At 33.7% G+C, this 14,449-nt stretch overlaps 1 protein-coding gene across 1 annotated transcript; it reads left to right on the top strand.

Moving 5' to 3' along the window:
* Positions 1–300: 300 nt before the first annotated feature.
* LOC131956822 (ankyrin repeat domain-containing protein 50-like) lies at positions 301–8,347 on the top strand. The gene is made up of 6 exons (XM_059321422.1): positions 301–1,735; positions 4,535–4,610; positions 4,717–4,809; positions 6,274–6,365; positions 7,444–7,530; positions 7,902–8,347. Exons 1-6 carry the CDS (start codon positions 301–303, stop codon positions 8,345–8,347), a joined length of 2,229 nt encoding a protein of 742 aa, XP_059177405.1.
* Positions 8,348–14,449: the final 6,102 nt, after the last annotated feature.

Here is a 14,449-nt window from a genome sequence, read left to right as displayed (position 1 = left end):
TTTGATTTGCACCACTCCTTCAAGATTTCGATTTGCACCCCCCCACCTCAAACTTTCCATTTTTCACCCCCCTCAACCTTTCAATTTCTTTTTCCAACCCATTTTGGCACCCCTAAGGTCGGCGCCCGATGACATATGTCCCCCCCCCCCGCCCCCCCCCCCCCCCTCGCTACGCTACTGTAATAAGTCAATCTGTAATGAATGTTTATGTATCCGCAGATTGTTTAGAAAAAAATGAATATGGCGACTTCACGCGAGGAAATGCTATTAGCATCCGCAAAATGTGGAGATTCGAATACCATGCGTTATGCGCTATGTAACGGAGCCTTTGTTGACTGTAGAGATGTAGACGGAAACACTCCCCTGATGATTTCTTTAATACAAGGTTTCCTTTTTTTTGCTCTGGAGCTTATAGTGCACACAGATACAAATTTACATTTGATGAACAACATAGGTCAAACTCCATTTTTGATAGCAGCTTCCCGTGGTTACATTGACATTTTAAAACGGTTGTACCACTATGGCGCTAACACTCATGTTACAGACAATAAAAAACAAAATGCTTTAATGCTGGCTTCGAAGAGTGGCCACTATGTAACAGTGAAATGGTTGATACAAAAATTAGCTGAGATCAATCGTGCTGATGAGCTTGGGAGAACGCCCTTGTATTTAGCAGCGTCTTCTGGTTGTTGTAAGGTGTGTCGTCTGCTGATAAAGAAAAGAGCCGATGTGAATCTTGAAGACAGAGAAGGCACCACTCCATTAATGGTCGCAGCAAAGGGAGGGCATGTTGATGTTTTCAATTTGCTTTTAAAATCTAAAGCATTGATCAATAAGTTCAACAAGTATCAAAGAAATGCATTAATGATCGCAGCTGAATGTGGGAATTCTATATTAGTCAAAATCCTATTAAAACGATTTCATCTGAGAAGAGCGAAAGATGTAATTTTATACAAAGCTTTGTTAATGTCTTCTTTCAAAGGGAATTCTGAAGTTGTTGATATCATATTAAAGCACAACCAATTGATAATTCTAAATAATGAAGAATTTTCAGACCGAGACAGCGCTCTTATGCTTGCTGCTAGTAAAGGACATGTTAGGATAATGGATTGTTTACTGAAACACCAGGCAAATATAAATTACATGAATAATCAGTATACAGCGCTGATATTCGCAGTGGTAAATTCACAATTTTCCTCTGCGGAATTTCTCCTGGATCACATGGTGGACGTGAACCAATCAGGATCAAGTGGTAAAACCGCCCTCATCTTCGCCGCTGAATGTGACGACGATAAAATTGTTCGGCTGCTGATCCAATACGGCGCACAGCCCAATTTATGTGACAAGTCTGGCATTACGGCTCTGATAATAGCTTGCAAAAAAAACAATCCTAAAATTGTGGAACTTTTACTTGACCATAGAGCTGACATTAACCATGCGGATAAATTTGGAAACACGCCACTTATAATCGCTGCTGATTTCGGTAGCGAGGAGACCCTGAAGCTACTTCTGATTAGAAAAGCAAAAGTAAACGTTAAAAACAATGACGGATCAACTGCGCTTATATTAGCTTCTAAATCCGGACATTTCGGATCAGTAGAAGTATTGTTACACTACAATGCTGATGTTAATTCCACGGATGTTAAAGGTCACACCGCCATGTACCATGCTAACTTGCAAAGCCATTCAGCCATTGTTAAATTACTGGAGCAGCATTGTATTGAAAAAATAAAAGGTAAGTTCAAATTTCATCTCTTTTCAATATGCTAAAAATAATACTTACGTTGTAGTATTTTCATCAATACCACCTTGTATTATTTGTTTTTGTAGATTTTAATCATTTCGATCTTTGTATACCATATAGGCCTACCCAATATTTTAAGCTATACATGTTATTAAAAAAAGAAACATACCTAAAAATGAATCTAAAGCTCAAAGCCCTAAAGATGTTCTTAATCATAAGAACTACCTCACAAAGCGCAGTTTTACTCTGAATCATATTTCAAACTATTTTTAACCTTACCATGGAGACATGTCTAATCAGATAGCGAGGGGAGAAGCGTGGGGTGTGGACCGCATCGGGTGACACCATTTAGGGGGTGACACCAAGGCAAAAAATAGCAAAATATATAGAGAAAAACTTGAGAGGGGGTGCAAATCGTAAATTTGAAAGTTTGTCCCCGTGAAGTGTCGCTACGCCTCTGGGGGTGACACCATTAAGTGCCGCACCGGTTGACACCCGACCTCGCTACGCCACTGTGTCTAATTATTACACAAATAGCAGCATATAATAAACAGAGGTTGTCATTTAGTGTAGTCTGGATATGGAACACTCGTTTGTTATTCAATATAATGCATTGTTCTGTGTTTGGTCACAAAACTTAATTCGTTACAAGACCGCACTGCATTCCCAATCTCCATCACATATTGCCGATCGTGTGCAAGACACGTAGGCCAGATGAAGTAGAGCTCATCTGTTTCAGTGACCTCGGTATATACATAGTGTGGTCGGCACTATCCTCAGCCTCCTTTGTTTCCCTAAGTGAGCCAGGTACGCATCATAGCTGGGTGGACTCAGCGACGCCTTGAAGTTGCGATTCCAAACCGCAATTCCAACTGTATACATTCGGGCAAGCCGTTAAACGCTCTACCATTCGACCACACCGTCCTGTTCCCAGTCTTACCAGATCCGAATCAGGTTGAGAAAGCCAAAGCTATATTGAAAACTGCAGTGATATATCGAGGTTGTCACTATATATGGGTGCTATGGATCCTTAATTCTACATCGCCACTGATATAGCCCAATTCGGCTATACTCATATAATAGCGTTTTTTAGGCTTAACTAACTCAAAACAACTACAAGGTACTAAACACATTAAAAAGAGACATGTATAACTAAAAGCAATAAGTATTCAATTAATAAATGAAGTATACAAATCAGTTGCAATAATATACTTACGCTTGTGTCACAACTTTCTCTACTGACCAACGCTGCAGTAATAGGCCTACTCAGAGGCGTATCCAGGTTTTCGTTGTAGGGGGAGCGAAAAGAGCACACAAAAAAAAGGCGCCGAATTTTTAACACGTTCTATATACGTGTATTAAATATATATATATATATGTATATATACATATATATATATATATATATATATATATATATATATATATATATATATATATATATATATATAGATATACATATACATATACATATACATATACATATACATATATATACATATATATACATACTAGCTGTATGTCATTACTTCGCTATGATGTAAAATAAATTGAAAGTAGCACTCTGAAGAAATAAGAAAAAACACACAATGTAGGGCGACAAAACAAAAAATGGTATCAATCTAAACATATATATATATATATATATATATATATATATATATATATATATATATATATATATATATATATATATATATATATATATATATATATATATATATATATATATATATATACATATATATACACTACAACCAAAAACAATGAACGTAACACACTCTGTTTTTGTAATTCTTGTAGAAAAAAATTCTTACACACACTTTTTTACTGGTAATTGCAAAAACAATATTCACAGATTTTTACGTTTGAAAAGCTAATTTTCTGGCGGCATGGTACTATGATACATCATTTCGCGTTCTCTACAGGTACTTAACAGATCAGTTCGGGGTGGGTTGGGGGGTTTCAACTTCATTTACCACTGTCCGGTCACTTTAGGTCAATTATCCAACCCAGTGTATACCTAGGTGTGACATTAATGTCGCTCTACACAATTGTGGTGATGAGGTGTGGGGAGGGGGGTTGTAACTGTTTCATATCATTTGTAATCGTAATCACTATCGCTCAAACTGTAAGAATACTACTACTTGTCAAAATTTCCCCACCACTACGCTGTTTGCTCATAAGTAAATTTAAATAGAGGTGCCACATCAGTTGATTTGTTTCTGTATTGTAATTTTTTTTAAATTAATCACACGATTCAAACTGTATATATAAAGTAATTATGTGTAACATAAGTTTTATGTATAACATTTTCTTATTCAATTATTCGTAAGCAAATACATTATTCAGTTGCCTTAAACTTAACACCCCTCTTGCTAAGTGGTACTACCGTAGAGGCTTTTTAAACATTGCAATGCATCGTAATGTTTATTTTTAGAATGGCTAACTGATGCAGCTGTTAATACGTTTTGTAAACGTAGACACTACTAGACTAGTACAATAATGCTTAATTGCTGCATGAAAAGAAATCTTGTGATTTACATAGATGTGCCGACTGAAAATATTTTTTTAACAAATATCATTGTTTAAAACTTTAAGTTTAAAAAGTTTCCAAAAAGGCGCCACTTTGCTGAAAATGGCCAGAGGGGGAGCGGCCGCTCCCCCTGCTCCCCCCTGCGTACGCTACTGGGCCTACTATTAAAATCTTACTACATGTTTCATGACTAACAAAGGTAGAGTTGATTGTATTGGATTATATAGTTTAGTTTATATCAATTTTTCCTACAGTAAAGGAACCACAGAATTATGCAGCCCAAGAACCTACAGGACCAGCCAGTACTACCGCACCTGTGGTGTTGGACCGGTGATTTTTTTTTTTTTCCTATCCTGTTTAAAATTTTGTAGAAACTTACAGCCACATGTTGATTCAACTGCTCTCAACAATTTTTAATTTAACGTATATGTTTTAGAAATCTAGATTTTATTGCCGATTTAACGCTGAGCGAAACTGCAAACACTGACGCTGATGTCATTGAAAGCGAAGGTGAAGGTGCGGTATCCAGGTAAGCTGTTTAATTAATTTCTTTTTATCCGGTAATATTTGTATGCCACATGTTCACTAGACTTTTCGTAAAATGGTGTCTGGTTTTTTTTAATCACATTCGTATACAATCAGAGGTAGTAAAAATAAATTTATATGATTTATGATGTAAACAAAAGAAGTGAAAAATCATTTTAATTCATGGTTTACAACTTCTTTTAAACTATGTATCTTATTTTATCATTAATTTCTAGAGCTCGTAATGAATACAACTTCCTTTCTTTAAATAGCAGAACAGTGCATGAGACTTGCCCAGAAGTTTCTGAAATCACATTCAGTATTGCACAAAAAAGCATCGGTAAAATTCTCTATATGTAAAAATGCATTTAAAATTAAAACCTGAGTAGAAAAATATAAAAATTGTTATTTTCTCATAATTTCTTTACCACAGTATTACTGATACGTTAAACACGACTCTAGATTGTATTGCAGTGAAACCTAGCTAATATTTTTTTTTTTTGCATTGCTTACGATAAGCAATTAAAATCTAAATTTCAGCAATACAGACAGAGCTGCCACGATGTCAAGATGGTTTCAAACATGACAGGTTTGGTATTTACTTTAATTTAAATGTTTCGTGCCTGCATGATTTTAAGTACCATTGACGTAGTTTCACAAGGAAAGAAAAACGAATGAAGAATAAATATTATGTTAGAAATTCGGCAAAAGTGATTAGATTTATATGGTGTATTAATAAAGTCAGAAGCCTAAAACCTCTAAGTTCTTAGCACAATTAGTTGTAGATTAGAGTTGTGCCTTTTTTATGTGTTATGGGTTTAGTTCAAATAACCCTGGTCATGTTTAACGAAGGCGCGATCTATGAAGGGTGTGTCTAAACACAATTTTTTTGAAAATTTAGGTCAAAAAGTTTTTCCGTGAGAACTATGGTCCGTTTTCTAAACGTAACAAAAAAATCGGGATTTCCCAAGGTTTTTACTTTTCCAAATATTAAACGAAGTCATGTTCAACTGATTATAGCGGAATACCCGTAGACTCTCAAAATGGCATTGCACTTAGCAGGCGTTAGGATATTTTTATTCAATGATTTTTCCGTACTGATGTGGACAGGCAATAGTTCTTGTGTATAAATTACGCACGTACGTAATATGGAGTAGCCCTCCTCCCACACCCCAAATATCCGCATACAACCACGGGCCTGGGGTAACCCCCCCCCCCCCCCCCCCCCACCCGCCCCGCGGGCATTTAATGTCCACGGGCCCCCAGTTTATCTATTTTAAATAATTCTGTACGGTTGAGGGGCTACTACAGCTACCTGAAAATGTGTCAGTTTGGACACCATTTTTGTTTAGTTTAAATAACGTCTAGATCTATACACAGTCATATACATTTTGGTAGTAGAAAGGATAGTTTCCGTAAATAAACCGAGTTTTTTTTAAAATAAGGTGTGTCCATTTATTTATTGCAGGTCTGTAAACAACTTATCGCCTACATCAGAAGATGGTGAAAGCGTGGAGCCAACTTCTGCAGTATGCCAGCAGGATGCTTCTCTTACTGGAGGTAAACAAAATGAATAGTCGCCTGCTTTAATACATGTATTTGTGTGTATATGTGTGTGTGCGAGCGTGTGTTTGTGTGTGTTGGGGTATGATTCTATGTTTGCCTTAATACATGTATTTGTGTGTATATGTGTGTGTGCGAGTGTGTGTTTGTGTGTGTTGTGGTATGTATTCAATGTTTGCTTTTACTTGTAGTATTATAGATATGTTTATGTGGTAACAAAATGGGCCAGAGATACAGCATGGGTTCAAGTTTCTTTAAGAACTAAATTAAAGGCTTAGATTTTCTCTTTCTCAAATGCAACAAACTATTCCGGTAATGGTAATGTCTTTCAAAGTCTGCTCTTATCTCTTTCTCTCTCTAAATATAAATGAAAGGATGCGTGCCTGTATGAAGAGCTGTTGTGAGTAAGTCTGGGAAGGTTTCTACTATAATTGAATTTCGGTCACCAAGGACTCCTAGAAAATTTAGAGGATAACTCAGCTTAGATTATTTTGGAAAAATATTAACTTGGTTGTTTCCGATTGTCTATACAAATATTTGGCATAAACAACATCATTCCAGAGCTGCATTCTTAATTTTCAAGGGATGTAACGAGCTGACATTGGCTAAAGTATATATTTTAATATACATTGTATTTTTTTTAACTTTATCAGGATTGGGGGGTAGATGTGCATCGGGGAGGAGAGTCATTTACCTCATTATTAATGGGATGATCAATTTATACCCAAGGTTTTCAAACAACACGCCATCGGTGGTCTGACGACAGAGTAAACCAGCGCCCAGCAACTACGATCCTAGAAATATAAAGCCGGCATTGTTTGCATTTATATAACTACTGTTAACTTTTAACAACCTCAATTCTGTAAATCAAGGTCGCACATTTAAACATGCACGGTCTATAAAATATTCCGTCAGTTTCATGTGTAGCACTGTAATTGAAAGTTTTAAAATAAATTAGAACTATGTAAATGTGAATGTTATCATGATGAAGCTCATTGACTTTATTTTCTTCTGATATTGCAGCAACGCATGACGGGTACGCTATTTAATTTAAAAAATAATATACAATTTTCAGAAATCTACGACCCTAGACAAGCGATACAACATTGTCGTGATGCTCCCTCAGAGAATGTACCTAAAGACCCAACATCTAACACAAGAGGTAGTCAGACAATATATCAATGTGTGTATGAGTGGGTGTAGAGAGAGAATGGCTTGACATAATCTTTTGAGGATTTTTAATTTATCTAAACCATCTAAAGTTTGCTTTTACTTATCAGGTAGTTGCATTATTGGCCCTAGATGTAGGACGATTAGCATTTCATTTAGAACTAAGTCTAATTAAGTTTAGAAGACATCATAATTGATAATTCATTCAAAGTCTAGACATTGTATTTGTTTCATTCCATAAATTTATCCAGCAGTACTTAATACGGTTTGAAAAATAGCTAGTTCTTTATCAAACAAATGATATTCAAGTTTCAGAAAACTACACACCGAGACAATCGACAATATGTTATCCTGGTTTATCAGATAATGTACCTAAACAACCAATCACTAGTGGAAGTAAGACACACTATGTTACAACTATTGAGATAAAGTCTCCAGCCACGCCTTCAAGAGTGATTCAATCAATAGAAAGTTCGCCAGATATGAGTTCTCTCCCTGCTGCAATATCGCAGGCTAATCACTCACAAGCGTCTTCGTCGACTTCTAATCAGTCCGCTGAATTAAAACCCACCCATGACATCCAGACCTCTGAAATAACACCTGTCGTCCAGTCAGATGGAATAACTCATGACCTACAGTCCATGAACATAGCGTATGCTGTGAGAGAATATCACACCACCCAGCTGAATATGAGCCTCAAACAGGCATCAGATGTTTTACATACTCATCGGTATGTATTTTACTTCTATGCAATCAAGGCTGACAATATTTCAATCACATTATGTAAAAACGTGTATTTTCGTAACTAGTTTCACTATAACTCAACACGGAATTTTTATTTTTATTTTCAATGATGTCTTCGTTTGGTATCCCAAAATACGCTATTGAGCTCCGCCGAGCCTCAATTAAACATACACATAATATTCCTCTGTGTCGGTAATCTTTAACAAGGACCACAATTATCTCGAATGCTAATATATAGAAAACAAATTTGTCTTATTACAATTAGTAAATTAAACTTACATAACGCCAACACCAGCTTTCTGTACGTATACATCTTGTAATATTATGTCATTTATTCTTTCACACGTTTTCCTAACAAATAAAAATTAATTTTTTAAATTGACGTAAAAACAATTTCAATAGTTTTAAAATTTTTACCAAAAGTAGACATGGGGCTGCGTGGTCGGATGGTAGGGCGCTAGACTGTAAACCCGAAACCTTGTATTCTTGTATCGGTCTCGAGACCGTAGAAGTCCTTTATTTCAATCCAACCCCGATGGAAAGCTGACTGATGTTGTTTATATTTAGGAGACTTAGCGTAGCGCTGACAGCACTATTTCTTCTATTAGGCTGAGGTCACAGAAAAATGTAAACGTTACTCCATCGACCCAATAGAGGGCCCGTTTATAACAAAAGCACAATGTAGAGTCGAGATTTCCATGCTTGCTGCTAACTCTCCAATAGACTTCTCATTCGGGATTACCCTGTATCCAAATTATTATGCCGGTACGCACTAAAACTGCTATTACTATTTGTGTATTTTTTTTTTATTTCATACATTTTCTCAATTAAGGTCGTTGTTCACTAGCGAACCAGATGTACATTCCATGTCACTCAACGGTACAGATGACAAGCTGCGTCGAACACAATCTGTACCAAACGTTTTCAATGTATATGTGTAAGTAATTAACTAAATTTTCAATAAACTACTATTCAAAACAATGGGGGAAAAGTCATTTTCTATTAGTTACAACACTACGCATAAAAAATATTATCTAAAACATTTAAAACAGTATAGATATATATTATACGAGCCGGCCCGCGGCATAACATACGCCGCTATTTAGTTGTTTGTTTTCTACTTTTCAGTAATTCATAATTTGTGAATTCGACAGCACCAACGCTGCCATTGAAAATATTTCTTTAAAACACTATAAGTAGCTCGTTAAGGACCATACCCCCCCCCCTTCCTTCCCCCCCCCTCCCCCCCCCCCCCCCCCTTCCTACGTTTAAAATCGTTGGCTCTGCTTGTAAACATTTAGAGTGAACACAGCTCACTAAGACCATGTAGGGGTGGGGAAGTAGGGAGAGCGTTTGCAGCTTGTTTTCTAGCGGCTCCCAGAAGAGAATTATATATATATAGATTGATATTTTTCAAAGATAACAACAACCACACAATTTACGTTATATAATACACAATCAATATGCTATATACTTTACCCACAAAGAATATAGATGCATGTAAGTATTATATATATATATATATATATATATATATATATATATATATATATATATATATATATATATATATAAGCTTTTATATATTATTCTATTCTTTTCTTTCTTTTTCCTATAGCAACTGCACTTTGGACCAAACAACAAACGTTGACAAAGTTAAATACTTAGTTGAAAATGGAAATATCATACATAATATAAAAAGTGATGAAAACTGTTTTTAAGAATTATTTTGAAACTAGTAATCAAAGGAAGTATACAAACATATTTTTTTTCCAAAATAGTGATTTATTATTGATATATTTTTTTTCCAAACACAACATGCTTGTTTAGTGTAGCGAATTAAAAACAAAATCTTTCGACATATTTTTTTTTAAAACTTTAATGTTAATTTGTTGCGTATGCACTATTTAGAACAAAATAAAAAATAAATAATTTTAATATATATAATAATAATTTATACGGTTAAATGTTACAACTCCGATACATATTGGCTTTTTTTACTATTTTATTTGAGTCATAGACAGGAGAGTATGGAAATGACATGTACAAAACGTGTGGTGGCTTACAGGAACCGTGTTCACGCATGCCGTTAAATGTTACAGAATGTCAAAAGTTGTGGGAAATTATATGTACACCATCGCTTATAAGTGATGATAATTTTTTTACGCCCGAATTGATGATTTCATTTCAATCTGCTTTAAGAGTAAAGAAAAACAGTTTAGCTTTTAGTCGGAGTATTATGCTATTGTTATGATTACATTCAGAGCGGAACTACAGTGCCGCCAGACCCCGCAATGCGGGGGGGGGGGGGGGGGCAAGCCATTTAGGTGCCCAGAGCCGACCATAATAATTTTTTTTATAGTTAAAAAAAAAAGTAAATTTTTGTTTCACTTTTTGACTTGATGGTTGTTTTGTAAAAATTACCGTAGCTGCGGTTGGAATACCTTTATTCTATAGACACCACCCCACGCTCTTGAATATTCTTTTTCCCCTTGTTTTTAAACCACTGTGAAAGCCGAGTGTTTCTCATACAATTAAACGTATCAAAGATAAGCAAATGTTCAAACCACTTTCCTGACTTATTTCCCTTTTTTTTAAAAAATAGTCAAATAGGGGTGATCCTTTTAATAGATTTGTACTAAACAAATTAAAAAGCAATTACTTCTCTTAAATAGTATTTTTTTAATAAGGTAATTACTAAAGAATGACATTCTATGAAAGGTAATGTATTAAATCAATTATATTTTTAAAAATGTGTAATATAAATACAAAAAAAAACATAAAAATAAACATAACACGAGACACCATTACTTATACAAAGCTTTCATGTTTTATGTTTTTTTGACCGACTAGTTGTTAAGAAGGCTTCTATCAAAAATTAATTAAAACTGATTTTCACAAAACACACTAATGCACTTGCACACATGACATGATTTTTTTTAAATTGATTTTTTTCAAATTCCGAACAAGTCAGCAATGAGTATCCAATGTTCGTAATTCGTGATTATATATATATATATATATATATATATATATATATATATATATATATATATATATATATATATATGGGGGGGGGGGGCTAAAAAGAATTTTGCGGGGTGGCCCTTATTTTCTAGTTCTGATTACATTTAGTGTTTTATTTATGCCTTAAGTTAGATATGTATATATATATATATACACAACAATGCATTCGGTTCGCTAAAGATTTTATTAATGTATAAATTCACTCTACTACAAATTAGAAAGCTTTTCATGTTCCCAATCCATGTATCTATAGCATTCAATTTTATGTAAAATGCTGTGTCACTGATGTTTATTTTGTTTTAAATTATAACATTTTTAAATTCTAATATATTTTTGTAAAAAAAATGTGTAATCGGTACATGCCATGTAATGTGCACGTTTTTTTTCAAATCACGAACATTGTGCATGTTACTATTTTCAGCTTAGCTTTAAGCACTGTTCTTTATTTTATTTTTTCTTAAGTTTTTAAACAAACATTTATTTCTGCATTAACATATAGCCTATTTTTAGACATGACTATAAATGACTGGAGCTAAGTCTAACAGAAAACGGCTAGTTATTAATTATTTTTTTTTAAATATAGGTCTTTTAGTGTTAAAAAAACTACGAAATGGGAAGAACGGAAAAGTGTAACCAAAATAGGCCAAGAAAATATCATTTCGTGTAAATTGTAAATCGCGTGTTTCCGCGCTTACTGAAAATACAATTACCAGTACCGGAGAAATCAAGCTTTCCAAAGATGTCAAATACGAAACGATAGTTGATTTAGAACTCCTAGCTAGCGTATAAGATTGGAATAAAATTTGTTTTCATTTTTAAAGTCGTAAAAATTGTATTTTAAAACACATTTAAAAACTCTAATTTAGTTCTTAGTTTCTTAAAAAATGGAGGAACGGAAAGTGCAAGAAACCCATTTTGACAAGAAATCAGCACACCTAATAATTGTAGTACATTATCATAAAATTACACAAAATCAATTTCTTTTTTTTGTGAATATAAATATCAACTTTGTATTATAAATTAGTTTAATCATTTAGCACTGATCTTTTTTTTTATACAAGGAAACCAAATATAGAAATGTTCTGATATTTTGATGTTATGATTAGATATTTTCTTACACATCCTTTATTGTACATATTGTAAAGCTGTGTTTTTGATTGGCTATCTATTGTATTATCGACTACAGTATTGTAGGGAACACAATGTCTCATCGCCTTTAAGTGTTGCCATTAATCAGACTTTTATATGGTCTGCAAGTATTCGGGGCTTATATGAATAGAAATGTTTTGTTTCAAAATATAAAAATAAAAGGCTTTGGGGTAGAAAATGATATTCATAACTGTTAGTGTAAATGTGCGTGTGTATGTGCTTGTATTAAAAATATTTTTTCCGAATAAACATATAGACGGTAGTTATTTAGTTATTGCTTTACAAATTTTATACTATGTTAGACTGCAAGGTTGTTTTCAGATGTACTAAAGCAATCAACAACACAGTTGCTTTGCTGAGGTATTCTAAAATTTGGCAACTATCGTCAGATTTAGTTTATTCGTAAAGATCTCAATATTGGTTCATTTGCGTCTACTTAAATTAATGGACCCAACCTAGAATAGTCTCAAAATTATTCGAAAGGCCCATTAATTATTTTAAAAATCAATTACGATGCTACAAAAATAAATATGATTATAAAAATCTGACTCTTTGAATTTGTTGGACTTTACTAAAGATTAGATGTGATTGAGATGTTTTTAGTATTTTCGGTAACTAAACAAAAAAGTTTAAAAAACCAAAAACAAATTGTTTGTGTACATGTTATCACTGAAAATGACAACAAATGTGGCTCAACTAGGTCGTGTGGTTCAAAAATAATAATTTCATTTAAGAATTGTATTGGCAAAGTTTTGAGTACAAATTACTATATGATTTTTTAAACGTGGCGTTTTGCAAGTATTGATCTCTTTGATCCTGCACAGCAATCAAGATTTGTCTTACAAAGTAAAACTTCGAGTTAAAATTTAGGCTTGATGAAAATTAATAGAAAAAAATATTTTCAACTTCTCCGGATTTGCAACATTTTATAACAATGAACCTAAAAAATTAATTTCTGTTTTATTTTTAGGCTTAAGCTTTTATTATTTTATTATTTTGACTGTAGGTTTGATTACAAAATGTAAAAAAAATTACACCTTTAATCCATGCGGTGGTCTTAATTTGCTTTGCAACTGCAACAACATATTAGGGTACCTGATCATACAGGCATTACCTAAACATTTTACTATTTTATTTCTTAATATGTGTTTATATTTTGTAATTTGAACACGTTTGTCATATCTCATGAACAAAAATATCATAAATATTAAAGCTGCCCTCGGAAACTTATAGAAACCAATTGTTAAGACTTCACATACATAGCTATTGTAAATCGTTGGATGACAGTGACTTGATAATCCAAGCACAAAGTTTGGCCAGTAAGATGAGAGGGGACTAGTTTTGCCCATGTATCAGACCCTCTATTGTGACTTGAAGCATAAGGTGTTATCTGCATAACTTATCATCAGCAATGTCACGGGAACAGCTGAATGGAAACTAGAGTAGATTCCACCCATATTTGATTTCGTAATTTTCCTTTCAATATTGGTAACTGTCTTAGCTAACGGGTTAGCAATCATGCTCTTAAGTGTCCGATCACTCTAACCCCTAACTACAATTAGCATTTGATACCGTGTTGATTTTTTTTAAATACACCAAAATAATACCATTAATATTTTACATTATGTTTATTTCAGAAATAATATTTTGTTTTTTGTAAAAAAATAAACCGGTAGTGATCTCCCCAAAACTTTCTCGAATATTCTTATATAAAATAACAGGGGATGGGAACTCGGGCTATACACATGATTTTTATTCCATTTTAAATACTTAAAGTTTTTAAAATAGAATTAAATCTCGTAGACAAATTAATTGCACACCAAGTGAACGCCAAATAAAAAAGTGCATAATAGTGCGCAATATTATTAGTACTTTAAAAATTTACATTAGTTTTTTGAGAAATCGGAAGTAGCGTAAATTACTACTTCCAGTCAACGGAAATTACTCAAAATTTAACAGAAGGTAGAGAATTAGTACTCAAGTGATAGGCT

This window comes from Physella acuta, unplaced genomic scaffold (genome assembly GCF_028476545.2).
Source record: "Physella acuta isolate Inbredline_101_S28 unplaced genomic scaffold, ASM2847654v3 ptg001177l, whole genome shotgun sequence".
Classification (NCBI taxonomy): Eukaryota; Metazoa; Mollusca; class Gastropoda; family Physidae; genus Physella; species Physella acuta.
Note: the sequence above shows the minus strand (reverse complement) of the source record. Positions and strands in the feature narration are given on the sequence as shown.

What these genes read in the sequence shown, in the direction of transcription:
- LOC131956822 (XM_059321422.1), top strand. Translation starts at nt 301, where the DNA reads ATGCGTTATGCGCTATGTAACGGAGCCTTTGTTGACTGTAGAGATGTA. An exon ending in TTGTATTGAAAAAATAAAAG is followed by an intron (nt 1,736 to 4,534) that starts GTAAGTTCAAAT and finishes TTTTTCCTACAG; the next exon opens with TAAAGGAACCACAGAATTAT. An exon ending in GGTGAAGGTGCGGTATCCAG is followed by an intron (nt 4,810 to 6,273) that starts GTAAGCTGTTTA and finishes TATTTATTGCAG; the next exon opens with GTCTGTAAACAACTTATCGC.